This window comes from Boleophthalmus pectinirostris, unplaced genomic scaffold, assembly GCF_026225935.1.
Source record: "Boleophthalmus pectinirostris isolate CB_2022bp ecotype Guang Dong unplaced genomic scaffold, ASM2622593v1 HiC_scaffold_2, whole genome shotgun sequence".
Taxonomy (NCBI): Eukaryota; Metazoa; Chordata; class Actinopteri; order Gobiiformes; family Gobiidae; genus Boleophthalmus; species Boleophthalmus pectinirostris.
Window position 1 is genome coordinate 150351 of NW_026571152.1, and position 25465 is coordinate 175815.

At 44.0% G+C, this 25465-nt stretch overlaps 1 protein-coding gene across 2 annotated transcripts in view; it reads right to left on the reverse strand.

Moving 5' to 3' along the window:
- Positions 1–25465, reverse strand: part of tubgcp6 (tubulin, gamma complex associated protein 6) — a 95849-nt gene that overhangs the window by 65730 nt on the left and 4654 nt on the right. For both annotated transcript variants that reach the window (XM_020919144.2, XM_055155502.1), the window contains exons 5-9: positions 13772–13930; positions 13237–13358; positions 8609–8672; positions 8403–8512; positions 6733–6824 (exon numbers count right to left, since the gene is read on the reverse strand). In XM_020919144.2, the coding sequence (XP_020774803.2) occupies positions 6733–6824; positions 8403–8512; positions 8609–8672; positions 13237–13358; positions 13772–13930 (547 nt within the window). The remainder of the gene's footprint in view (positions 1–6732; positions 6825–8402; positions 8513–8608; positions 8673–13236; positions 13359–13771; positions 13931–25465) is intronic.

A 25465-nucleotide genomic window follows, 5' to 3' on the forward strand; every position in this document is an offset into this window, starting at 1 on the left:
GACGATGAGCAAATGAAGCCCTCAGCCACACACAGCCGAGGTGAGGGTCCGACCTTGAGAGGGCTGCTGTGGTAACATGTAATATTTAGGAAGGCTATAATGATTCAAATAAAACTGGATTTATGAACTGCTGTCTTCTCTTTTTGCTGGTTCTTTTTGATTTCAATATACCAATACCAATACTAGTTATATGGTAGTACTTTATATTCCCATGTGGTCTTATATGTGTGTAATACCTCAGTGGTCCAGGTAGTTCCATAGTGGTCCATGGGTGTATATTAGTCTATGTGCTCTTATACTTGTTCTGATACAGCTCAACATCATTCTAAAGCTATTGAGGAAAGGTTAATTTCTGTTCTGTCAATGAGACTTTTTTGGTGTTGATACCTGCTCAAATGAGTATCTATTTTCAGTACTAGTTTAAGTATTGATTAGTATTCCATTCCATTCCATTAAATTTTCTTCCGCTTATCCAGGATCGGGGGCAGCAGTCTGAGAAGGGCCTCCCAAACTTCCCTCTCCACACACACTTCCTCCAGCTCTTCCGGGGAGATCCCGAGACGTTCCTAGGCAAGCCAAGAGACATAGTCCCTCCAGCGTGTTGTAGGTCTTCCCCGGGGGCCTCCTCCCGGTGGGACGTGCCCGGAACACCTCCTGAGGGAGGTGTCCAGGGGGCATCCGGAACAGATGCCCAAGCCACCTCAACTGGCTCCTCTCAATGTGGAGGAGCAGCGGCTCTACTCCGAGCTCCTCCAGTGTGACTGAGCTACTCACCCTATCTCTAAGGTAGCACCCAGCCACCCTGCGGAGGAAACTCATTTCGAGTGCTTGTATCCGCGATCTTGTCCTTTTGGTCACTACGCAAAGCTCATGACCATAGGTGAGGGGAGGAAAAAAAACTGACTGGTAAATCGAGAGCTTCACCTTTCGGCTCAGCTCCCTCTTCACTACAACGGTCTGATACAGCGACTGCATTACTGCAGACGCTGCACCGATCCATCTGTCAATCTCCATTCTCCCCTCACTCGGGAACAAGACCCCGAAATACTTAAACTCCTCCACTTGAGGCAGGGACTCTCCACCCACCCGGAGAGGGCAAGCCACCTTTTTCCTGTCGAGAACCATGGCCTCGGATTTGGAAGAGCTGATCTTCTTCATCCCAGCCGCTTCACACTCGGCTGCAAACAGTCCCACTGCATGTTGTAGGTCATGGTTTGATGAAGCCAACAGGACAACATCATCTGCAAACAGCAGAGATGTGGTCCCCAAACCGGACCCCCTCCGACCCCTGACTGTGCCTAGAAATTCTGTTCATAAATACAATGAACAGAACCAGTGACAAAGGGCAGCCCTGGCAGAGTCCAACATACACCGAGAACAGGTCTGACTTACTGCCGGCAATGCGAACACAGCTCCTGCTCCGGTCATACAGGGACCGGACAGCCCTTAGCAAAGGGCCCCGGAGCCCATACTCCCAGAGCACCCCCCCACAGGACACCACGAGGGACACGGTTGAATGCCTTCTCCAAATTCACAAAGCACATGTGAACTGGTTGGCCAAACTCCCATGAACCCTTGAGCACCCTATGGAGAGTGTAGAGCTGGTCCAGTGTTCCACGGCCAGGACCAAAACCACACTGCTCCTCCTAGATCCAAGGTTCGACCATCAGCTGGATTCTCCTCTCCAGTACCCCGGAATAGACCTTACCGGGGAGGCTGAGGAGTGTGATTCCCACCACCCCGGTCTGCCAGTCCAGAGGTGCTGTCCCCGACTGCCACGCGATGTTGAAGAAGTGTGTCAGCCAGGACAGCCCCACAACATTCAGAGACTTAAGATACTCAGGACGGATCTCATCCACCCCCGGAGCCTTGCCACCAAGGAGCTTACCAACCACCTCAGTGACTTCAGCCAGGCTAATGGATGTGTCCGTCTCCAAGCCCCCAGCCTCTGCTTCCTGCTCAGAAGGTGGGATTGAGGAGATCCTTGAAGTATTCCTTCCACCTCCCAACAACATCCCAGTCGAGGTAATTAAGTCTTTATTTATATAGCACTTTTTCACAGACATATGTCACAAAAATGCTTTACAGAGCATTTTTCATAGATTCATTATTCTTTTTTCTCCATACCCGATGGTGGTAAGCTACTATTGTAGCTACAACTGTCCTAGAGCACACTGACGGAAGTGCGGCTGCCATGCCAACTGGCGCCATCGGACCCTCCGACCATCACCATCACTTACGCACACACCACTTTCATACTAGGCAATGTGCGCGTGTCTTGCCCATGGACACAATGACAGTTTTTTGTGACTGGCGCTCCACTGTGGTACCTGATTTTCCCTGTGGTCTCCATCCAAGTACTAACCAGGCCTGGCCTTAGCTCCTGAGATCTGACGGGATCAGGCTTTGACAAGCCGGTATGGCCACGAGGTCAACAGCTCTCCCCCCACACTGTAAACAGTGTTGGTGAAGAACTGTTTCCCCCTCCTGAGAGGGGGAATCTCTTTGAGGCTGTCCGATAGTCCTCCTCCATGCCCTCCCCAAACTCCTCCCAGGTCCGACTTTTTGCCTCTGCGACCACACGGGCTGCAGCACGTTTGGCCTGCCCTTAACTGTCAGCTGCCTCAGTAGTCCCACGAGCTAACAAGGCTCGTAGGACTCCTTCAGCTTGACAGCATCCCTTACTTCCTGTATCCACCACTAGGTTCGGAGATTGCCGCTGTGACAGGCACCACAGACCTTAAGCCTACAGGTACGAGCGGTGGCATCGATAATAGAGGCTGAGAACATAGCCCACTTGGACTCCATGTTCCCAGCCTCCCCCGGAATCTGGAAGTTGAAGATCCCTCTGACAGAGGGCTCTACCAGATGTTCCCAACAGACCCTCACAATACACTTGAGCCTGCTAGGTCTTTCCAACTTCCTCCTCCGCCAGCGAACCCAACTCACAACCAGGTGGTGATCAGTTGACAGCTCTGCCCCTCTCTTCACCCGAGGTCAGAGGTCAGATAACACAACGACAAAGGCGATCATCGACCTCCAGCCTAGGGTGTCCTCGTGCCATGTGCACTGATGGACACCCTTGTGCTCGAACACGGTGTTTGTTATGGACAAACTGACTAGCACAGAAGTCCAATAACAAAACAGCGCTCGGGTTCAGATCAGGGAGGCCGTTCCTCCCAATCATCCATCTCCAGGTGTCACTGTCGTTGCTCACATGGGCGTTGAAGTATTGATTAGTATCTGGTTTTGAATTCTTTTGACAATCCTACACTTGATTATCCAATTTTTCTCCCCACCTCTAGTATTTTAACTGTCCATGTGGGGTGGTTACAGCAATTTAAAATGCAGTAATTTTAACATCAGTGGAAATGTGATCAAACCACAGTTGTAATAAATAGCTTGGGGCTTTGTAGTTGATACAGTGGTAGTACAAGCATGCGGTTTGGAAGGAAGAAGGAAAACATCTGGTAAAAGGCAAAGACCAAAAGGCAGTATGTATATTTGTTTGTTTATTTTTATATATATAAAAAATGTATTGTAAAAGTATGTGAAAGTCTGTTGTCACTGGCTTTTATTAGAAAAAGTCCACTGTGAGCGTTTCTGTAAGTTTGACGTCTTTTCTTTAAACTTTTTTCACTTTTTTCTGACCACGTGAGATGCAACATGTCCAAGCCTCCGCGAGCCGCGGGCCCCGGCTCCCGGCTCCCGGCTTCGGCTGGACCAGCCGTGCGCTCTGAGCTGAGCTTATTTCTTTAGTTCAGCGCTGCAGGAGGAGTCACTGATTTACCCAGATACCATTGGAAGAAAAATTGTGATTGGTCCATTTCCATTCCATTATATTAACCCTTTGTTTCCCAAGAAATATCAGTCCAAGTTTATAACAATGATCTAGAAATTATTACTAGTGTAGTGTTTATTACTCACTGCATAAAAAATATTCCAAAAAATATATTATATAATATAATATATATAGTACAAAAGTCCATTCAATATTTTTTCTTCCCCTGTTCCCCTGTGAAAGAAATGCTGTTTGCACAACAAATGTATGACTCTTTCATTTACATTTCCAATAAAAGGGCGCTATACTCTACTTTTTCATTCATTAATTGGTTTTGCGTATAACATGCGATTAATCGCATTAATTAAAAAATGTATCGTGATTAATCGCATGAGTTTGAGCGATTCATTTTTTTATTTTTGCCCAGCCCTAATATGTGTGTATATATGTATACGTCTTTGTGTGTGTGTGTGTGTGTGTGTACACGCACACATAATTTTAAAAAAGTTTTTCTGTGTAATTTTGTGAGCAATCAATACGCAAACACACACGAAAAGAATAAGGTGTTTTTTTGTTTTTGTTTGTTTTTTGTTTGTCTTGCTGAGATCACCACCTGTAAGTGTTTGTCTGTCCATAACTGAAAACTATAATAAAAAAGAAACAACAAAAAAAGAGTAGGGCTTTTTGAATGTTATTGAGTGTCATTAAATGATCATGATTTCACTATGCCCTGTTTGTGGTCCATTTATCCAGCCACAGCTTTGGACAGGCACAGAGAACACACTCAGATAAGAGTGCTTAATAAAAATTACCCAGCTTTTGAAATACTAACTAAATGTAAAACAGATTTGACAATTATTTTGGTTAAAGAATATTAACTAGCCAAATGGACTTATATTTCAAATAAATATTTCATCAATAGTTATGTAAATTACCTTTTCAATTCATAAGCAAATAAAATAAATGTAAGATGCATTACTGTAGCCTAAATGTGTAAAAATATGTTAAGGCTAAACATCCCAGGTTTCACGTAGATTTTGTTAAGACTTTGGTGGCTCAAATGATTATTATTTCAGGAGTATAAATGTCACTTACTGTCTATATTTAGTGATAATACAACGAGCAAGTCTAATTTTGTTATGGCAATACTAGTTTCAAGCTATTTTAGACTATGGGGGGCCATGTATTCATGGTCAACACTGGCATCCTGTAACAGTTACTATAGTGACTAAGATAGATTTGAGCTAGCCCTGATTTACAAAACTGAAAATAATAATCCAGATATGGTGAAATAACCCATACAGACTTTCCCAACACGGGGAAATCATAGTCTGGGCACTGAACCTACAACCTTGTTACTGAGAGGCAGCGAGAACAACCAATCTGCCACTGCACACCCCCAAAAAATAAATAAAAGAAGTCCCCCCCCATCCCTACAAGCTGTATATTATTTGTCTGTGTGGACAGCCCAGTCTGGGCAGTTGCACTTGTCAGCTTGTTTTTTGGGTAGGGCCGTAATGACTTGTATACAACTCAGTGGGGTAGTTACGCTGTGCAGTGCAAGTTTGAAAATACAGTGCAGAATAAAGTTTCCAAGCACAAATTTCCATCTAAAAAAAACTGAACATTTGACCCAAATATAAACTCCAGGCTTTAACAGAGCGTGACCTTCATTAGAAAATAGTGTGCCAGATCCTGCAGCGTATTAAATGAATTCCCACACTGTTGGTGCAAACTCCTAAAAGCACACTATGAAACTTTTATAAGGAGGGGTCTGGTACCTGCTTGCTTTGCTATTGCTTTGCCTGGAATGTTCCACAGTATGGTATTAAAACTTATCTTCATGGAGACAAGCAAGCCAGAATACAGGTCAGATCTGTGAAAAAGCAGCCTCCCTCACAATAACAATATATGTTTTACAAGGTATTTTTGAGCAGTAAAAAGAAAATGCAATTAAATAAATGCAAGATGGACAAGTTAAACATTATACTGTGGAACTTCCCAGAAAAAGCAATGCATATCCATGGAGACAAGCAAGTGGCGGACCCTTACACCAGAAAAGTTACATAATGCTTCTTTCTGTGGGTACAAAAATGTATTTGACCTTGAGCATTTTGGATAGAGATGCACAATGCAAGTAATGATCAAGGTATTTCAACTCTGAAAGTGCCCACTAAAATATGTCTATTTGAACTTTTCTGCAACAGAGGTGCAGGAAGTAAGACCTGTCTTCTATCATGATGGAACCAGTTTGATTCATGTTCTACCAAACTGAATTTAAGTGTCTAGCCCAAGGACACACCAACCCTACAAAATGAACATCTATCTCCATACTTTTAATGCCTCATCACAATCCATGTTAAGTTTTGTCCTAGCTTGCAGTTGGTCTTGATTTGGTCCTAGTTTATTCATACTCAAGTCCAGTTAAGTTGAGTCAAATTAAGTGGTACTTGCTCAGGACTTCTTTTGTAAGAATAAACCTGTCTGTAAAATTAAACCTGCTCATTCTTATTTTGTATTAGTCAGAGTTCAATGTTGTACAAACATAACAATTCATTTTTCTTTTGTGATTTGGTCCATAGTTTGCAAAAAGAGAATGGAAGAGTGAGAAAAACAGATGGAGGAGAGAGAAAGAAATAGGAGTAAGAAAGAGTGTGTGAGACAGGGGAGGGGTTGAGGGGAGGAGAGAAACGCCCCTCTCTCTCCCATGCCTCTGCTCTCTCTCTCTCTCTCTCTCTCTCTTCCTGACACTCTCTCTCTCTCCCTAACACTCTCTCTCTTTCTGACTCAGTTTCCTCTTGATTTTCATTCAACAACTTTGTGACAAGGACAAATCCAACTAGGCAATAAAGGATGTAATGAAATGTTTTTTGTTTTTTTTGTTTTTTTGTGAGACAATCTGCCTGACGCAGGTTTTCTCCTGTAGATAACAGAGCGTTTGTGTAGCTCACCTCTGAAACCCAGGTACTCCTCATTGACCTGGATCATGAATTCTCCATAAACGTCTCGAAACACGCCGCTGTACACCCAGTCAGATACAAACCTGCACCAGACAGTGAAACCAGTCACACAAAAACAGGAAGAGCAATGGACAAAGTGTCCTTGACACGCAGGCAACACAAAATAAGGGAATAACTGTTGACTGTTAATAACTGTTACTACACAAGGGCTGTCACAATGTCCACGTTTACATGATGTTTTTTAAATCTGATTTAATTATTCCCAATTAATTAATTCGGAATTAAATTATTCTCCTTTGCGTTTACATGGAAATAATAATTCCGAATAAAGGTTTACATGGAAAACACATTAAATCCACTCAATGTCTGGCGGTGGGGAAGGATTCTGATTGGACAGGGACACGAACGTATTTACGTCGACCGGACTTCCGCTGCTACCAGCTTTTTTGTCATCTTTGTTTGCTATTATGCATAGTGATGCATACCGCTGTTCCCCGCCCATACAAACTGGGGCACAGCGTTCCAAACCCAGTCTTCTAAACCAGCGGGAGCAGCTCCGGTTCAGGTTGGGCCCAGATCAGCTGGACTGGGGAGTGGTGTTAGGTGCCTCGGCCTGAGACGCACTTTCCCCGGGAAGAACCAAGAGCATGGAGGACAGACCACTCAGAACAACATATAACCAAACAAACGCGATTCACGCTTCTGTCTGGATGTTTTGCACCACCTGGGTACCAGCCGAGCTCGCCCAGAATGGAGGACAAGAGCAGCCACAGCACATTCTCACTTTCACCACTTGGATCCCGTGCGTGGTCTTGCTCCCCGTCTGGAACCAGCACATGGATGGAGCCTATGGATCTATCTGACCAATCCGCTCGGAGAGGGGTTGCATGCTACGGTGAGTGCCCCTGTGTCTTTACTGCTGTTATGTGATGTCAGAGCTTCTGCTCCAAGCTAATGTGGTGAGTTGTGTACAAAGTTCTACATGCTGCTGTTATGTGAGTTCATGATGATAACTTGAGATGAGGACGCGGTGTTAACGAGGAACCTTGGTATTTTTCACAATTACACAGGCACCGGAAAAGGGACAGGTACGGGGACACAAACATGATACAAACTTTTTTCACCATATTGCAGTGCGTCATTGCATCAGAAGGGCGATCCAACGCGCATGCGACTGGAATTATTTTTTGAGCGGAATAAACGTTTACATGATTGCCAAATAAATTACGCTTTAAAATCAGAATAAACAAGTAATAATAATAAGTTTAAGTTTAATTTAGAATAACTTTAATTCCAAATAATCATTAGGAATCAAGTGTCTACATGTTGTTTTTAAAGAGGAATTATTTTTTATTCTAAATTTAATTATTTTTAATCGGAATTAAAGCTCTCATGTAAACAGGGCAAATGTATCTCCAATAAGAAGCACTATGGAAATTTTTTGAGGGAGGGTCAGCCGCCTGCTTGTGGACATGTTAATACTTTGTACGTGCTCCATCTCCACAGAGACTAGCAGGTGATGACACCAGGCTGAATTACAGGTTAGATGTAATAAAATGTAAAATTGTGATCCACAGGTGTAGATCTCACATTTAATTGCTCCCAAAAGTGAATATGGGATAATTAATGTAGGTCAAAAAATGTTTATGTCTTTGACATACCGTGTATATGGAGCACAGCTCCTCTTCAGCAGAGAGAGGAGCACTGGGTAGTTTTCATTACTACAGTTATTCTGGGCTTCATTGTACAGGTAGGACAGTAGCTTCACGCCCTGCGGAGGAGGAAGAGGAGAGCTGACATCTCATCTGATACCCCCCAACACATTTAGGATGGATGCCAAACTCAGAGGAGATAAAACCAAACTCACCACGGGGAAGGTGGCCTGGCCTGCACCCAAAGGCCCATCCACACAACACAGCTCTGACAGATACCTGAGATAAAACAGAAGAGATTTAATTTGATATCAGGTTATTGTAATCACACAGGGAAACCTGACTCTGCAAACAACTATAGTATTGTACAGGTATTACAGTGCAAAAGGCTTGGTGTGGTTTCTCTGCTGTGGCCCGTAGTGTAGTAGTCTGTAGTGTAGTGTATTCAGGTCAAAAATGTAAATTGTAATGAGCCAACACCTCTGCCAAGGCACTAAACTTTATCTTGCAATTGTATATTTATAGTAAGGCTGTGCAATTAATAGGGATGGGCATTTGATTAAATTTTCTTAATCGATCATCGAGAGAATTAACGATCAATTATCGATTAATCATTAACATTTTTATATTAAAATTATCATCATTATTACTACTATCTGCACTTCTAATCTGCATAAATAAATTCAACTTTACAACATATAAACAGTAACCACTCTAGAGCCACATCAGCCCGATTGACATTAGAATGTGTTTAATGCAGCTTTGCGCAAGTCTCACAGAAACGAAACTTAAAACTGCATGGCTCATTTGCATAAACTAAGCAAAGAAAAAAACAGCTCTTCTGCGCTGATATGGCACGACTCAGTGGAATACAGGTTAGTGTGACCATATTTGCGTTTGTTAAAACCAAGATACCGTACGGGGGGTGAGAGGTGGGGCCTCGTCATTGACATTATGCTACTCTCTGCTTTGTACACTGTGCACATGGCCTCACACTTGTCCCGACTGGAACGGAAAGCATGGAATTTCTTGTACAAGTAATCGTTAAATAGGCTACGCATGTACGCTTCGGCACATTGCAGGCTGACGACTGTCTGCTCGCTCCTTCTGAGTGCAGAGAGCTACATGTCCGAACCCCCGTTTGTCCCTGGACACGGACGTTTGGTCACCCTATGCCACACACAGCAACCTAAATTCGGTTTGTCAATTAAAATGAACGTAATCGATGAAATTCTTAATGATCAATTATCGATTAATCAACTAATCATGCTCATCCCTAGCAATTAATCACCCTTTATTCAAATTGAGAGCCAAACTTTGTCCAAATAGTCCATACAAAAAAAAACAACCTCAAGCTGATCATAGCTTGAGGTTGTTTTTTTTTTGTTTTGTTTTGTTATATGAGTAGTCTACAGCCAATCCTCCACCAGAGACCACACTTGGAATAAGCTGGAATATTTCTTATTGTGTTAAATCGTAATAATTAAAACCCTGCCTTTTGATTGGCCCCAGCCAGTAACAAAGTAACTGGCAAGGGCTAGTGTTCTTCCTCGGTTTCTTACATATTATTATTAATCTTTTTCCTCACATATAATCACATTTTTGACCCTCTGAAAGTCAATGAAAAGTCCCTAAACCGGGTATGGGATCGATCGGGACTAGGTCCCGACCAATATGGATTTTGTTGTGGCCGATATGAAACCGATAAAATGTGAGTTGGAGCTGCCGATGGCCGATACAATCAACGATATATTTAGTAATGTAGAAGTTCACCGTAAATCTTGAATTGTTTAAAAAACTTAGGTTTGGCTCTAGTGGATTTTAAATTGGGTTTATTTAGGCAACATTTATTGTTATTCTGCCTCTTTACGTCATATTTACAGACGGTAGGTCGGCCTAATAGTATTTTTGCATCACATTCTAGCTACTAGTGATGGGTATTCCAGTTCTTTTTAGGGAACTGGCTCTTTTGGCTCTGCTCACTAAAAGCAGCTGGCTCTTCAGATCGTTTTGTTGCAAGTAGGACTACACCAGAACTGAACCAGGCCTAAACCAATACTGAAAAAAGACTAAACCAGGATTAAAACAAATCTAAGCCATGTCTAAAGCAGGACTAAACCAGAACTGAACCAGTACTGAGTGTTGGGACTTGGTCTCCATCTCTGTCCGTCTCTCGAGCCCAAGATTAGTCCTGGTTTATTTATTTTATGCTGAACTACAGACAAACATGCAAGTTTTTTCTCTCCCATGCACACGCAGATTTCTGAAAGTTTCTTTTTCAGCTGCTGCCGCTGTCAAACTACCACGAGTCTGCATGCGACGTGAAGAGAAAAAAAGTGAGAGAAAGAGAAAACACGGCTCCCAATAAGGATCAGGCTCCCGTCGTTTGCTTCAAAGAGCTGACTCTAAGAGCCATTTCCTTCGCGACCGACCCATCACTACTAGCTAGTAAAGAAACTACTGCTATTAGCCTTAAATAAGTAAGTAAATGCATGCACGCCGCGGTAAATAATTATATGCGTAAATATCATTCACACCTCTATTCACAGCTCATTTACATATCAATGCAGGTTCAGTAACATGTATATGGACAATATAGTCACTTTACAATAGACCAATTGAAGAAAACAGATGTGTGGGAGCTACAGCAGCTAATCGCTAACCAATGAGAAAGAACCAAAACTAGCTTCAAAGTCAACATATTTCCACCACTCAGCGCTCACACAGGCTCCTCCTCACATCACAAGTCTGCACTAATTAATGTCCTTTTAATCCAGACTCAAACTGATTGTCCGTAAAAAGAAAATAATCCAAGTGTTGCGCACATGGATCTATGTCTGCAGGTGTAAACAAATGCACGTGAGTGACCTGACGTGAGTGACCTGACGTGAGTGACCTGACGTGAGTGACCTGACGTGAGTGACCTGACGTGAGTGACGTGTGTTCAGGGACAGTACGGACACACACGCAGACAAATGACTCCACAGATAAATACTGATGCGGAGCCACATATTAGGACATTTATCTGTCTGTAAATTGGATTAAATTAACATAATGTAGAGTCTAAGATTTATAATGAGGTATAACATGCCCACGTGAAATATCGGCCCCTATCAGCAAACATATCGGCCGATAGCTGATATGTCTCCTTTTGCCCATATCGGCAGATAATATTGACCAACCGATATATCGGGCGGGCTCTAATCAGGATGGCAAAAATTCGATAAAATTACATCCTGACAGTGAGTGCATATACATGCACATTGGTATCCCGGTTATGATCAGGTTTTTTGAGTATCCTGGTTTCTTCATGGTGCATGTATACACAGTACCCCAGTTTCAGTAACCCGGTTATGGCAGTATCCCGGTTATTAGAAACCGGGATACTGTAGCTGGTATATTCTGATAGTAACCAGGATACTGTGGCATGTACACGCAGTATCCCGGTTACTGCAACATAAAGTTGAGTGCGCATGCGTCCAAAAGACAAACACTTTCCAGTCTTTTCACCGCAACAATAGTGACATAAAGTGACCAACATAAATAAAGTGACCATAAATGAGTAAAATAAAAAGCTGCGCTAAACCTGCACACGTACAAACTGCACTCGTTTGACCTGCACGTGTATGATCTCTGAAAAGCTAAAACATGAACTAAATCCAACATGATATACGCACAGAACAGACTTACTATCATTAGCACTTCCTGTCACAAAAAGAACACACATAATCCACTGAGTCGAGCCTTTTAGTCCAAGAGAAGCTGATCACATCAGAGGCACAAGGAGACAGCTGTGTTTATCAGCTCTAACAGTTTATGCTAATTAGCCATGTGGTTTTAAGTTTCGTTTCTGTAAAATGTAAACAAATGTGATCAAAGCTGAATTATATGATCAAATGGTGGTCTATAGTGGTTATGGTTTATATGTTATATGTTGTAAAGTTGAGTATATTTATGCAGAAGATTTTAATGAAGAATCTGTTCGGTTTGATCTGTGCAGTGATTTGTGGGATATCTCATAGCTCCTTACCGCTGAGCTTCCTGTGCTAAAGGAGATCATGGTTTGTATTTTTCCTGGTTTATTAAATTGATTTAAGTTAATTTTTGCACTTGCGCATTTGTATGATTATGTCAAGAAACCAGGATACTCCATTTGATCATGTACACAGATATGATATGATATGTCCTGGTTTCTCAGTGCACATGTATACGCTGTACTGACATACCCAGGATATGGTTAATAACCAGGATACTGATGATGCATGTATACGCACTCAATGACCGAAGCTCAACAGTCCCGCCTAGAATTTAACCCCTATGGAAGAGGATACAAGCAAACTTTGTCACAGGGAAACAAAATTCGGGACAGTGATAGAGAACAATAAGACAAGCCAAAAGATGAATTGGACATATGTCTATGATGAACAGGAAGTCGGACATATTGGATCAAAAATTCTCCAGCGTTTTGGCTGCATGTGTGCAAAAAGATTCAAGTCCCTGGTGTTTGGTCCAAATGAGCTCAGATTTGACATGAATCATTCACTTTTAAGAAATTTAGGGAGCACTATGTAACTATGTAACCAACTTTTCTTGTGGAGGGTGTGTTTTTATGCAAAGGCATAATATGACAGTGCTCTTGACCATAAAAGGCACGTGACCTTTGGCCTACTTTCTATAGTTTGTCTCTGTATATATGTACATATAAATCAAATAAAGATGAGGAGTACTTAGTTGGTTTAGCCAACTAAGTACTCCTCCTCAGCCCCTACAGCACCAAACATATGCATGGAATGTGCATGTGTTTGGTGCTGTAGGGGTAAATGGAGCATGCACTTGTCTTTACCTGAGTTGGTGTCCCACTTTGCGGAAGAGGAATCCTATGGTGAGGAGGCTAAGAGTGGGAGGGGTGCTGAGTACACAGGCTCTGTAGTAGTGCAGGTACTTTCTCAGACCACCTGTAAACGCCTGAGAATGAAAACCAACATGATAGAAAATATAAAAACTGTTTCCGTAGACCCATTTTAGATTGATAAATAAATGTATCTGCAAACTTGGAGCCAACCATTTAAAAGCAGACATACTATGGAAAATCAAGTCGTAATTAAATCGTTTTAGATAAATATTGCTGTAAAAATGTAAATGTAAAAAATGTAAATTGTTGATTGACGCATAATATCTGATACATCTGTAGGTGTCTGGCCCCTTTAAAAGAAAAAAAAAACAAAAAAACACACCAGTCATCTTATTGCCACACAGTATTTTTTGTTTTTTCACAAAACCCTTGAAAAGTTACTAACAAACTACCACATTTTGTTTTACCAGTGATTTAAATCAAAAAATCAAGACAGACTATGCTTCTCCATGCTTTTGAGATGTACCTGGAAGACGAGGCCCTTCTTGTCGGCGCTCTGCAGGGAGAAGTGGCTGAGGCGGAGATAGTGAGTTCCGTACTGTGCCAGCTCTTGCAGCAGACGGGACACACTCTCCGGAGACGCTCCAGACACACACACACCTGGCCGCACGTCAAACTGCACACTCTGCAATGCAAGGGCACAAGCTGCGAATTAGAGTTACCTCAAGGAGACTATGGACAAACACGATGTCATTGTGATTTGAAGTTTTAATAGTTTGAGATTTGTGGGGAAGCTGGCCAAAGTGGTCGAAGAAGGAGGCCGACAAAAAAATGTCCCTTTACCAAATTTATTTCTTCCATCACTGAGTTGTGGGCAAAATGAAAATACATATTTACAAAAAAAATAACTAAAGCAAAAGCAAAAGCAACAGAAATTAATGAAACAAAAGAAAATACCCCACGTGCACACGGCTGCACTGATGGTGATTAACCCCAAATGGCTAAACTGCTTCCACTTTTATGGTACCCAGACAGGAAGTCTCTCCCCCTGGGTTCGCACCAACACACAGGTTAGTTGGACATAACTTCCCTGTTTCTAGATGTGCTATATAATATTCTTGTCTGAGGGCCTAAATCCCCTTTTAAATAATAGTGCTCCAAATAAACTAGAAACACTGAAACAAAATCCTACAAACCAAATCCATAAAACTAAAAAGAACTGAATCTGAGGCTTCCCTCCACATGGTCTGGCCCAAAACCTCCCCCAGAGCCTTTAAATATGGCTGACAATAGTTACACCCCCTCTTTATCTCCAGACCATGTGGAGTCACAGGTAAGGTGGTAAGATGGCTAACAAAATGAGTAGATACAACCAAATAAAATTAATTTAAAGTAACTGTGTGCATAGTGATTAATTTAACTAAACAAAGACTAAATAAAACAAACCCGGGATAGTGTTATTTAGCTGTTTAGTTGACTTATTAAGATGTAAATTAAATGAAAAGTGAAGAAATAAGGACAAAGGCCCTCTTTGCCACAGAGATATTAATGAAAATATGTATTGCACTAAAGTAGTGCAATACAGATTTTCGTTAATATGCATTGTCCCCAAATAAATAATGGATAATAATGAATGAAGAGTTTTATGGATATATCAATAATTTGGGTTTCAAAGTAGTTACCTTCTACAACAATCTAAAAATACTAGTTTAGATAAATCGTGATAGATATAAGATCGTGACTAAGGCTCAAAAAACGTTACTCTTACTTTCCTTACTATTAAAAGTCAAGGCCCTCCTCCAGGCCAAATCAAAGTCAGGTTTGTGGAAGTGCAAACCTGACCGAGTTTTTTTGTCAGATAAAAAGTTACACAATGGGGTTTTAAAAAGAAATAGATTTTTGAAAAATATTTCCAGGCCTACATTTGTTAGTTTTGTGTTTATTTTGTACACTAACCGAAAAAACAGATACCCACAGGAGTATTTCACAGTGCAATAAAGTGCAATTTTATGTCTATGTGACTAATATTTTGAAATCCACTTGAATACAAAAAGTCTACACAAATACCTAGTAATTTCAGTTGTATGTATCCTTGCCCTTGCATATATTTCTTGCTTGCTTCTTGTTCCTCCCACCTCAGAGAATTACATATTTATTGAGGTGAGGAAGGCGTAATGAATAACTGTATGGTCTAATAACACCCAATAAAACAAGCCCTCAGCAGCCAGAGTCCTCATGTAGCTTAAAATATTGGATTTTGTCGAGAATCACATCCGTAGTGAATTGTGAAGCAATAGTTAGCAGGATTATTATTTTACACCACTATACATAGTCAGATGTTTGCCATTTCGTCTTGCTTGTGGCAGTTTTATTTCAACAGAGTCAAAACATCCCAGACTGCAAGCTTCCAGGGAATAAAGATGGAAACGGCATTTAAAACAAGGCCAATGCATTGACATTTGTGAACCTTGTGACCTAGATCCATTTGAATAAAAGTGTAAAACTGTTTCAAGTAAAAAAAAAATAAAACAGACCAGTCAGTCTTAACATTACAACTAATGACGGGTGATTTTAACATTTGCGGGTGGGGTTTATTTGAAGAACGTGGAAATTTTTACTTGATGCGTTAGAAGCAGGAAACATGAGTGATATTGAAGATTTGAGCAAGTTTGACTAATTGCAATGAATAAAGTGCAAGTTAATAGGCCTGTAACGATAACAGATTTTGCTGGATGATTAATTGACCAAGAATTTATTGCGATAAACAATAATATTGACATTTTGAAACCAATTTCAACTATTATAATGACCATGAAATAAAAATGCAAATACATCCTTTCAAAGATCAATAAACTTTACTTTCTAAAGAACATTTAACACAGGAACTGTAAGACAACTGAAAACAACAGACCTAAATAAAACAGACTTGTTAACATAGGACTAGCCTAATGTATCTGGCTCACAGCAAAGACTTGTTAACAAAAATGCACTGTTGAACCAAATACAACAAAAGCAATAAATAAAATGGATTATTAAGTCTCTAACAAAATTGCCCTTAAAAGTGATTTTAGTCACTGACTTACATTGGTATATAGTGGCCCCTCTCTCTGTGGCTGCTGCTGTGGCCTCGTTACTTTGGTCATTTAATTGTTCGTATTAACCCGCAACACAGGATGCTATTTTGCTGTGAGGGAGCCACTGTCCTGCCTGGTGTCGTGTCGGTGTCTTGTGGGATTTCATTGGACTTTGGGTTCTCCCGGGGTCTAGGCTAGTTGTGTCGCTAGAGTATGGGTTTATGTCGGCTGTTGGGGTTTGAGACATTTCTTCTCATCATTTGCGCGCTCACTGCATTTGTGACTGTTGAGACGTGTCCCACTATTTAACTAGAACACTATTTCTCTGTGACGCTCCATCTTCAGATTTGCCGCAAACTAATGAAAACCAGCCTCTTACCTTCTCCAGAGACTGAAGCAGAGTGTTTCCTCTATCCACTGTCCCACTGGTTCTGTCTCCAAAAGTCTATTGTCCAATATGAAGAAATGAAACTGGTTCAAATCCCGGTCCAGTCAGGTCCGTGACACGAGGTCCGGGAGCCCAATGCACGAGCTGGTTGTAAAAACTAAAACTTAATCCCACTTGCTACTTAAATCTGAAAGTTACACCAGTCCATATTAGCACTGGGACACCAAGTAGACTTCTGCCTGACAAACTTTTACGCCCAGAAATGAGCGGGCAAAGGCGGATAGACTCTATCCTCGGCCTGGCCCCGGTGGCGGCAGCGAGAGCTCTGGGTCCCGGTGTTCCGGATTGTCTGGTGATCAGTTTAACTGATAAAGGCGGGGCCACATCTGGAAGCATGGGGGGGCGTGTCCTCGGCTTCCATTCACTCCCATAGAGACACAAAACTGCCAGAGCTGTATTGTCGCGTTAAACCTTCTTTATCGTGGCGTATTATTTCCCCATTGAAAAATAATCCAAATGTATCCCGCACATGTTCCCATCAAGACCTGGTGTTTAAAGTAACAAACGTTGCTCTTTACTGCAGCGCATGAACGCGCTCAACCACTTGATCTGGTCGCTGTTCCAGACGCTCCTATAACAGGTGCCATATCGCTATGTCGTGTAACAAATAAAAATGATCAAGCACAAAATACTAACCCTAACACCGGCGGCAGGTCTGTCAGTGTGTTCGCTCTTTGGCTCTCTCCTCGCCATTTCCTGTGTGGAGTTTTTTTTTTTTTTTTTTTATAAATCCATGGGAGGTTTAGGCTAAAGTAGCTAGCAGCCGCTAATCGTGAAACTGCTATGAGTTGACGCAGCAGGTTGTCGTGACGTGACGTGAGTGACAGAACAGTTGTCCAATCACACTACACTAAATAAACAGAGACTGTGATGTCATTGGTCTGGGCGCTAAAGTTTGTGCCCTCAGTCCAAAGAGAAATGTATGGAGTAAGAAAGCTTTCAAAAATATTCGTGCGCATAGAATAGAAATCCGTGCGTATTTGGGAAATCCATGCATATTTGGCTGTAGTTGCGCATAAAATAAATATTTGTAAACTCTCAAATGAGTCCAGTTGTACATAAAATATACTGTGTGTATTTTATCCATCAGAATATGAATTGAAAAATTACGACGTCAAGAATTACAATTACGAAATTAAAATTTGCGATTACGCTTTCATCAGTACGAATACGAATTCACAGATGGAACTTTACTGTCAAAAATACGTCATCACTTCACAGACATTATTTATCGAGCAGAAGAAACATCGATCAAGATCAAGACTGCGCATGCTCGTTTGTAGCAGAGGGTAAAAACAGTAATAGCACAAGGAGCTACAACAGCGATCAAGAAGTGGGTTAATTAAAATTTATTGTAAAAATGTCTTGAATTTGGGAACCAAACGCTGCTGTGTGATATAGGTGCAATTTCCCATTAGAAGGAGGTATTTCTACACAATATGTTACATAACATAGTGGTAGCCAGTTGGCTAACATCAGACGTAAAGTTCTCCCAGGGCTAATTATCAAATATCAGGGTTCTCTGTATGTTTAGATTATAACATTCACGGCTACAGCCACAGCGAGCATCAGTCAGTCTTAACCTTCATTTCAGCTGCATTTCTCGCATGAAATGCGACCAAAAGTTCCTCGGGATGCAGAAATGTCCCAGTTTACACCAAACACTACCAAACTGTCCTAGTTACACACGTCACAGCCAATGAAATGTTACACATTACAGTTTAATGCAGCTTCAATTAATGTTAGTGTTTACAGGCAACACCTTGGTATGTATACAGTATTCACCAGGAAATATAACATCACAGTGGCGTGGATGGATTTGTTAATTATAACCCATTATAACTCATATATAACCCACTGTCTGTAACCAGGACAGTTTGGTAGTGTTTGGTGTAAACGATTGTTTACGTATGTAAACACGGTTCTATGAATGAAAGTGAACCTGTAACCACGTGACTACAACCCTCGGGTCAGGAGCATTATGCCAAATTAAACACACCTGTGGGTGCGCGCTACACCTATATGAATGGCGCGCGTGCACACACTCACCCTCTTTCTGACGACTGGGCGTAACCAGCCAGCCAATCACCGACATGTGACCAGGACGGTTACAGGTTCACTTTCATTCATAGAACCGTGTTTACATACGTAAACAATCGTTCTATTTCATTTCAGTGAACCTGTAACCACGTGACAACAGTATGCCAAATCAGTCACAGGGAAGGTGAGGTGGAACCCACAAGGACACACCATCTGATAAATAAGTAAGCACATCAACCACAAGTGCAAGTGCATGAGCAGCTTTATTGCAAACATAAAGCAATCTCATAATAACAAACACAAAGTGTCACCCATCCATCACAGCCCCTAAAACAGCAGAGGGGATGGTGGAAGCAGGCAAATTCAGCCTGTAAAACTTGGCAAAGGTAGAGGAGGATGCCCAACCAGCAGCACTACACACCTCCTCCAAAGGTGCACCCCTGAACAGTGCCCAAGATGCAGCCATTCCCCGTGTAGAGTGAGCAACCACTCCATGCGGGGGAGGCTTCCCTGCGTGATTATAAGCCATCGCAATGAGATCAACTATCCAGTGGGCCAGCCGCTGTTTTGTAACAGGCCTGCCCAACGTGGATGTGCCATAGCTCACAAAAAGGTTATCCACTGAGCGAAGCAAGCTGGTACAAGCCACATAAACCTTTAGGGCCCTTACGGGGCAAAGTGCATGCAGCCTCTCAGCATCCTCAGAAGAGTGAGGTGGAGGATAGAAGGACTCCAAGACCAAAGGCTTAGCCACATAATTCCTAAGCAACACCTTGGGTAGGAAGGCGGGGTTCGGCAGGAGATGTACCACCCCATTCTTGTCCCCAAAACGCAGGCACCCTGTCCCAACGGAAAGAGCAGCAAGCTCCCCCACTCTCTTAGCCGATGATATGGCAAGTAGAAAGAGCGTTTTCAAACTCAGGACCCGCAGGTCCAGGTCAGACAAAGGCTCAAAAGGAGGCAGGCAAAGTGCCCCGAGGACTACCTGCAGATCCCAAGATGGGAGCAAACGACGTCTGGAAGGGCAACGCCTCCTAACACCCTTCAAAAACTGTGTTGCAAGGGGATGCGACCCAGGGGTGAGCCCATCACACCGCTCAGGAGCCGTAGAAATGGCAGCAAGATATCCACGTAAAGTGGATTCCGAGCGCCCCTGATCCAAAAGGTGCTGAAGGAAGGACAACACCAGAGTCATGTCACAGGACACAAGGTCTACACCAGTCCTGTGGCACCACCCAGCAAACACGCTCCACCTACACCCGTAGAGGCGTTGGGTGGACTGTGCCCGTGCGGCCTGTAAGGTGTCAACAACAGCCCTGCTCAGCCCAAGAGCATGCCAGCGCTGCCGTTCAAGGGCCATACATGAAGATTCAGGACTTCGGGCTGCGGGTGCCAGATCTTGCCCGTCCCTGGGACAGCAAGTCCTTTCTGGTTGGGAGGCGCCACGGTTCCCCGTCCAGCATCTCGTACACCTCAGACATCCAGGGTCTCTGCGGCCAGTTCGGTGCCACTAAGAGAACTCGTGCCTGGAACAACCTCACCCTGCCAAGCAGAGCTGGAAGGAGAGGCAGTGGAGGAAAAGCATAAAGCACCCCTGGAGGCCAGTTCTGGCTCAGGGCATCTACCCCCAGTGGTCCTGGTAGGCCGGTCATCGAAAACCACAGGGGACAATGAGTGTTGTCCTCTGTCGCAAATAGATCCACTGAGGCCTGACCGAAGCGGCACCATATCTGATCCACCACCTGGGGGTGTAAGCGCCACTCGCCGGGATGAGGAGCGCCTCTGGACAGCAGATCCGCTGCAACATTGAGGAGGCCGGGAAGGTAGAAGGCTCTCAGAGGCATGGCCTCTGACTGGGCCCACAGAAGGAGCTGGCATGCTCTGGCGTGCAAAGACGGAGACTTCAGACCGCCCTGATGATTGATGTAAGACACCACTGCAGTGTTGTCCGTTCGTACCATCACCTGCTTGCCCCTCACCACTGGGAGGAAGTGCTGCAGTGCCAAACGAACAGCCTCCATCTCGAGGAGATTGATGTGCCAACTCCGTCGTACAGAGTCCCAAGTCCCTCGGGCAGTCCTGCCTTCGCACACAGCTCCCCAACCCATCTGGGATGCATCGGCAGTTACAGTAACTCGGGCTGCCCCAAAGCCTAGGGGAACCCCGTCTGCGACAGCTCTGGAACCCATCCACCACGTGAGGGTCTGGAGGCACGTGCGGGACAGGGTTACCTTCCTCAACCTGTCCCTGGGCATGGAGAGCCTTTGGGACACAAACCACCTCTGAAGTGGTCGTGTGTGCAGAAGACCCAGAGGCACCGCCTGGGAACCTGCCGTCAAAAGACCTAGCAGCCTCTGGCATTGCAGAGCAGTCACAGTGCACCGAGCAAGGCAACTTGCTATGCACTCCCTGATGGCCGTCACCCGCTTTGGTGTCAGGCAGGCAGTCATTGTGACTGAGTTCAGGACCAGCCCCAAATACTCCACCGAAGTGCTCGGGACAAGGCGGCTCTTCTCTGCATTCAGGTGAAGACCTAAAGAAGTTAGATGGTCGAGAACGACTGTAGTGTGCTCGCGAGCCATGCTTGGGGACGGAGTGCACACCAGCCAATCGTCCAAATAGTTCAGCACTCTGATACCCCTCCTCCGGAGTGGGGAGAGTGCGGCATCGATGCACTTTGTGAAAGTTCGAGGAGACAGTGACAGGCCAAACGGGAGCACATTGTACTCGTAAGCTACACCTCGGAATGCAAACCGCAGGTAGCGACGATGACCCGGATGAATGGGCACATGAAAATAGGCATCGCGTAGGTCCACAGTCGTGAACCAGTCGCCTGCTCGAATGGCCTGAAATAATGCTGTCAGTTTGAGCATCCTGAACGGGAGAACCTTGAGGTACTTGTTTAACCTCCTCAGGTCGAGAATGGGGCGGAAACCACTTGTGCGCTTTGGGACAAGGAAATACGGGAGTAGAACCCCTGATTTTCCTCCTGTGGATCCAGTGGACGTATAGCCTTTTTGGAGAGTAAGGCCGAGATCTCGCTGGCAAGCACTCCTGAAAGAGACTTGTCTCCCACCTTTGTCCATAAAATGCCCCGAAAGCGTGGAGCGTGGAGGCGGAATTGCAGACGGTAGCCGCACTCCAGGGTCTTTAGCACCCATGGGCATGAAGTACACTGGCGCCAAGCACTGAGATGGGTGCTTGAAAAACTTGACGCCAGCCGGAGCGCATAGTCAGGAACACTGGGCAGACTTGGGCGGACCCTGTGCACCGCGCTCCCGAGAACGAGTACGGACCTTCTGTCGGCCCATTCGGGGAACAAAGGCCTGTCTACCACCTCCAGAATCCTGTGAGGAACCTTGAACCACTGACTGAGGTCTTTGTGGGCCAATACGTCTCTCTGGGGCCATCCGAGGACGCGACCTCAAGAGCCCCTGATTGCGCATGGTTCGACTGCGCATTCGCACTTTTTGGGCTTCATCCAAGGCTGCCTCTGCAGCCGCACCAAACACATGACCAGGCGAAATGCTGGCTCCCAAAACAGCAGCATGTTCCGCCTCCGACAAGGCAGTCTGGCTCAACCAAATGTGGCGCCTGGCCATGGTAAGATGGGCCAAGGAGTTACCCAGGACCTTGGCCTGAGCACTCGCTCCCTGAATCACCATATCCATGATATTAGACATTTCAGGCATGAGCTCAGATGGGCTCTTAGAATCCAGATCTCGGATCAGGCCCTCCAGATACACCAGAAGTAGAGCACTGGTGTTTGCCAGTCTAGCAGCCATGGCAGTAGACTGATAGGCTTTCGCCACAAAGCCATCAGTAGCCCTGCACTTCTTATTGGGATGACGGGCGACCCGGCCCGAAGGGGATGCCCCAGCCAGGAGTGCAAATGAAGGTTCCACCTGTAGGGTCCCATCCAACCCATGCTCAGCAGCATTGTGAAGCACACTTAGTGCAGAGCGGGGAAGCAAAGCTTCTCTTGGCCGAGCCCACGACTCGTGGAGACGGGACACAAAATCCAAATAGACGGGCAAAAGGGCATAGCCCTGGCGGCCCGAACCCCGATCTAATGCAGAAGCCTTGGGTGGAGATGGAGGAGCAGGAAGACCTGCAGCAGCGGCCGCTCGTGTGAGCAGGGCTTTAATAGAGAAGTCACCCATCTCAGATGACGGTCCTTCTCCAGCAACATCATCCAACATAACCTGCTCCTCCTCGTAACCGTCCAACAAAGCAGAGGAGCCGCAGCCTGAGCTGCCGGTCTTACCCAAGTTACCCGAAGCGGCCAGTGAAACGGCATCAGGATGAGAAAACCCACGCAGAGGGGCTTGATTCTCCAGCAGCCGCTGTTGTGCAGCAGCCATGGTGTCAATGGTCTTACGCATAGCCTCCAGTTGTTTCTGGAGATGATCTACCCTGGGGTCATAAACGTGGTCATGTGCCCGTTTACCACCAGACTTCCGCGTCGCTTTACGGGGGGGAGGAGAATCCACCTCCTGACCAGGTGGCAGCGTCTCCATAACAGTAACACAATCCATGTGGTCACTATCCACCTCCGAAGCCATTTCGACACAGGAGATTCACACTAGGAGAGTGAAGTCCCCTGTTGCACAAACAAATGAAAAAGAAGTTTATGTGCACGTATATTATATCATAATATTATAATATAGAAAAATACAAGCACTAAGGAGAGCAGACCTCAGCAGAAAGCTGCAATACCTCTCCAAGCCAGGAGGCGGCGAAGCGCGCTCTCACGGCACTACAAACAGAGCTAAGTTAGCATAACAAATGCACAAGCCGGCTAGATAGCAAAGGTTGCAACCGGCAAACGGGAGCGATACACTCACCAAACTGCAACAAAATTGACACGGAACGCCAGGGGGGTACTACAACAAGGAGCAGCCCAAATCAGCGATGATCCGTGAACAAAATGGCGAAAATCTCAAGCCGCGCGGCATAAGCTCTCAACGACCAGGAGGATAGAAAGAGGGTGAGTGTGTGCACGCGCGCCATTCATATAGGTGTAGCGCGCACCCACAGGTGTGTTTAATTTGGCATAATGCTCCTGACCCGAGGGTTGTAGTCACGTGGTTACAGGTTCACTGAAATGAAATAGAACTGGGACATTTCAGCGTTCCGAGGAACTTTTGGTGGCATTTCATGCGAGAAATGAAGCTGAAATGAAGGTTAAGACTGACTGATGCTCGCTGTGGCTGTAGCCATGAATGTTTTAGTCTGAACATGCAGAGAATGCTGATATTTACTAATTAGCCCTGGGATAACGTTACGTCTGATGTTGCCAACTGGCTCCAGTTTGTTATCTAACATATAGGTGCAATTTCCCGTTCAGAGGAGGTGTTTCTACACAATATTCCACAGCAGCGTTCATTTCCCGAATTCAATGTGGCAAGACAAGACATTTTTACAATAAATTTTAATTAACCCACTTGTTGGTCGCTGTTGTAGCTTCTTGTGCTATTACTCTGTTTTTACCCTCTGCTACAAACTTAAGCATGCGCAGTCTTGATCTTGATCGATGTTTCTTCTGCTCGATAAATAATGTCTGTGAAGTGATGACGTATTTTTGTAAAATTCCGTCTGTAAATTCGTAATCGTACTGATGAAAGCATAATCATAAATTTTCATTTCGTAATTGTAATTCTTGACGTCGTAACTTTTCAATTCGTATTCTGATGGATAAAATACGCACAATATATTTTATGTACGACTGGACTCATTTGAGAGTTTACAAATATTTATTTTATGCGCAACTACAGCCAAATATGCACGGATTTCCCAAATACGCACGGATTTCTATTCTATGTGCACATATATTTTTGAAAGCTTTCTTACTCCATAGAAATGCGCCAAACAAAATCATTTTAAAATAGTAATAATAATGGCCTGTGCTGGGGGGTGGGGCACCAGTGGCCGCTGGGGGGTCACGGCCCTTAAATGCCCCACCTTGCCGCCAACACCGTTCTGACAGCGGTGCTAGCTTGTGTTGCGGCTTCATGTTTAGCCACACAGACAGCCTCGCTTTCTGCACTCATCCGCTGTGTCGATAAACACAGCGCACGTTGGTTCAAGCGTCATTACCCTTGTTAAACGAGATAAGTCAGAGAGCGATAGAAACCTTGTAACATTCACCCTCTTTGAGAGCGAGAGGGAGCGAGGAAAACAAACAAGCATGCAAATAGAATTTATCGTGGCTAGAAAAGTTACCGAGCTTGTTAAAAGTTATCATACATTAATTGATTTATTGATTATCGTTACAGGCTTCAAGTTAATTTAAGTTTGTATGCATTACTATGGATGTCAGTATGTGTAAAGCACTTTTCTTCTCTGTGAACTGTGTAGCTCTCAGTCAGTGGAATGTAATGAATACTGTATTGAGGTCTTTTTTCATCATGCCCCTGATTACGCAAATTGGAGAGAAAATAGTCTTATCTAATCTTATCAAGAACACAATAAAATAAAAAGTATTACCATACAATACAATTAAAATAATCAATTAATGATGCTTGACATTTTGTGCCCGTGTAATTTAGGCACAGGCAAAACTTCATTATGGCTGTGCAATTAACTGAACTAAATAAAATAATAATAATAATAATAATAATACAATAATATTTCATTTAATTTAATGCTGATGACA